The sequence below is a fragment of the Austrofundulus limnaeus genome, unplaced genomic scaffold (assembly GCF_001266775.1).
Source record: "Austrofundulus limnaeus strain Quisiro unplaced genomic scaffold, Austrofundulus_limnaeus-1.0 Scaffold458, whole genome shotgun sequence".
Taxonomy (NCBI): Eukaryota; Metazoa; Chordata; class Actinopteri; order Cyprinodontiformes; family Rivulidae; genus Austrofundulus; species Austrofundulus limnaeus.
In genome coordinates this window covers 4,246-7,327 of record NW_013952860.1, presented here as the reverse complement: position 1 = coordinate 7,327, position 3,082 = coordinate 4,246, and the positions used below count along the sequence as shown (strand labels likewise).

Genomic DNA, 3,082 nt, shown 5'->3' with positions numbered 1-3,082 from the left:
ACCAACACACTAACCTGCTAACCTACCAACACACTAACCTGCTAACCTACCAACACACTAACCTGCTAACCTACCAACACACTAACCTGCTAACCAATGTTATTTCAGCACAACCAGTTACTATGTTAATGTGAATGCTAAAGCACTTAGCAAAATATTAGTTCCAGTGTTAGCAGGTTAGTGTGTTTGTAGGTTAACAGGTCAGTGGGTTAGCAGGTTAGAAGGTTAGCAGTTTAGCATATTAGCAGGTTAGCAGATTACCATGTTAGCAGGTTAGCACATTAGCAGGTTAGCAGATTACCATGTTAGCAGGTTAGCATATTAGCAGGTTAGCATATTACCATGTTAGCAGGTTAGCATATTAGCAGATTAGCACRTTAGCAGGTTAGCATATTAGCAGGTTAGCAGTGTTGTGCCCTCCACTAACAGGCTTCTTGGTCTCAGGTGATGCACGGAGGTCTCTTCAGTGAAGATGGCGTCACACTGGAGGAGCTCAGGAAGATCGACAGGAATCGACAGCCTCCCGACTCAGGTAGATTAACTTTTATAAACCTGAGTTTAAACTGATCCTGCAGGTAGATTAACCTTTATAAAGCTGAGATTAAACTAATCCTACAGGTAGATTAACCTTTATAAACCTGAGATTAAACTAATCCTGCAGGTAGATTAACCTTTATAAACCTGAGATTAAACTAATCCTACAGGTAGATTAACCTTTATAAAGCTGAGATTAAACTAATCCTGTTAGAAAGCAGGAGGACTCATGAACAGTTTTGTTCCTCAGGTCCCATGTGTGACCTGCTCTGGTCGGACCCACAGCCTCAGGTCAGTCCAGTTTACAGACACCAGTCCTTCTGTTGGTTATAAATCTGTAATAACTTCCTGTTGTTTGCTTCCTGCAGAACGGCCGGTCCATCAGTAAGCGAGGAGTGAGCTGTCAGTTCGGACCCGACGTGACGCAGAGCTTCCTGGATCAGAACAAGCTGGATTACATCGTGAGGAGTCATGAGGTCAAAGCTGAGGGCTACGAGGTCACCCACTCAGGGAAGTGCATCACCGTCTTCTCAGCACCCAACTACTGGTACGTCCTGYTGAGGGGGCGGGGCCATGCCCCTGGCTTCATGAATAAAACAAGTCCTTTCCTCTTAMGACCCGGTCCCATACGGCTGTAGTTGTTTACAAACCCTGAGGTTTCACAGCTGCACCGCCTGAAGCTTTAAATAAAGACTRACGGCTCTTTAAGTCTGAAAATAAAACATCCTTTGTTTTGTTTCCTGTTCCTGCAGTGATCAGATGGGAAACAAAGGAGCTTATATCCACCTCAGGGGATCAGACCTCAAGCCAGAATTTCACCAGTTCACAGCTGTGGTCAGTGTTCACTGTGCAGAGACGACTTTAACACGTTACCTTTTCTTCTTCTGTGTKTGGAGTTGGTTTTAGACCTGAGCTTTGGTCCTTAGGCCTGTCACAATAAATCAATCAATCACAACAGAAATTAGACGTCAGTTTAGTTTATTTTTACAGCACCAAGTCAAAACAAACTCAGTCTCTTGAAATACTTGATTTGACTCATTTTTTTCTTATTTCAAGAATCTTACCAAGTAAAATGTTCTGACTCCACTGGCAGAAAGTTTTGTCTTAATTTGAGTCAAATTTTCAGGATAACAAGACAAATAATCTTACACATTCTGAAAACAGGATGATTATTCTTACACAATCAGTTCTTGTTTAGTAAATCAGTCTGAAAACAAGATCAAAAACACTTTTTAGCTGATGTAAGRTWTTAAAACTTGGTAAGATGACAGATGTTGCAGAGTAACATCAAAATCGTTTATCGTGATAATTTATCTCGCAGTAAACTGAGTTATGGTGACAGGCCTACTGGTTGTAATTCAAGCTTTTTTTTGTTGTTAATAACTAAAATCATCAATCAGGGATGTTAAAATATTTCCTGCAGCTGCTTCTAATAATGAGTTTTTATTTTTTTTTACTTCCTGTTCCAGCCTCATCCGAATGTCAAGCCCATGGCGTACGCCAACACGTTAATGCAGCTGGGGATGATGTAGAGTCCACGCACATCTGTCGGCCATCTTTTAGACTCTGTCCTCTGKTCCCGGTCCATCCTGCCCACCTCAGTCCCTCCGGTGCTCGGACGTGCCCCCCCCCCACCTGGTTCTGACGGGAGCAGAACTGCTCCTCTTCTCTGACTTCAAAGACGGGTCCTCCTGCACCATCACTGAGTCAGACCCGCCTCCTTTCAGCTGCTTGATGTTTTTATCTATAAACATGTTTCATTTATCAGCAGATGGGTTCTAATAGCTGGTTTGTACCAAAGATCTGTAACGAAAATGATTGTTCAGTTTTAGCAAAAAGGAACTTGTGACTAAAAGCGAGCGTTGTAACGTAGGTCTGCAGGAGCCTCGTGTCTCAGTGTTAGTCCAACCAGCCCACAGTATGTCACTTTTTACTCAACAACAACACAAACCTGAGTATTTTTATCAAAAAAACCCTCTGGGTCCACTCATAACGGTGCTGTTCACCATCAGTGACGTGTTTTTTCTGCTACAGTTGAAGACGCCGCTGCTCCACCGTTCTCCTGCCACTCGCCCGGCAGCTCCTGCACAGTCCAGTCCCCCCCGAAAGTCCAAACGTCCAGAACAGTCCTGTCTAAAAACGCACAGCTCAACGTCTGACAACCAGTACACTGATGTGTATGTATATATACTGTATCATTTAAAGATTATGTGTAATGTTTGGAGAGAAATGTTGAATTAAAAAAAACGCTTCAGTGATTTTAGAAACACTTTGATTTCCTCATTTATCTYAGAATTAACTCTTTATTGTCTTAATGTGTTTAAACGTAGTGAGTTTCAGCCGTGGTTACTGGTGTTCAGGTTTGGATGTGGGATCAATCTTGTGTCAGCAGGAACTGAATTTAAATTTCTCAGATTGAATCTGAATGTTTATAATTTGAAAGTGAATTCATTGGTTTTAAAATGAATTTTACTAAATTTAAACTAAATTTAAAGTTTTGTAAATTGTAAATTACCAAAGTAAATTTGTAAAATTTACTCCTTTAGGA

General features: G+C 41.5%; 1 protein-coding gene across 1 annotated transcript in view; it reads left to right on the top strand.

Moving 5' to 3' along the window:
* The window catches only part of ppp5c (protein phosphatase 5, catalytic subunit), a gene marked incomplete at its 5' end in the record, with an annotated part of 14,307 nt that extends 11,504 nt beyond the window's left edge, over positions 1–2,803 (top strand). The window contains 5 exon segments of the mRNA XM_014025160.1: positions 445–532; positions 785–825; positions 903–1,081; positions 1,287–1,368; positions 2,004–2,803. Coding sequence (XP_013880614.1) covers positions 445–532; positions 785–825; positions 903–1,081; positions 1,287–1,368; positions 2,004–2,066 — 453 coding nt within the window.
* Between the last annotated feature and the right edge of the window lie 279 nt (positions 2,804–3,082).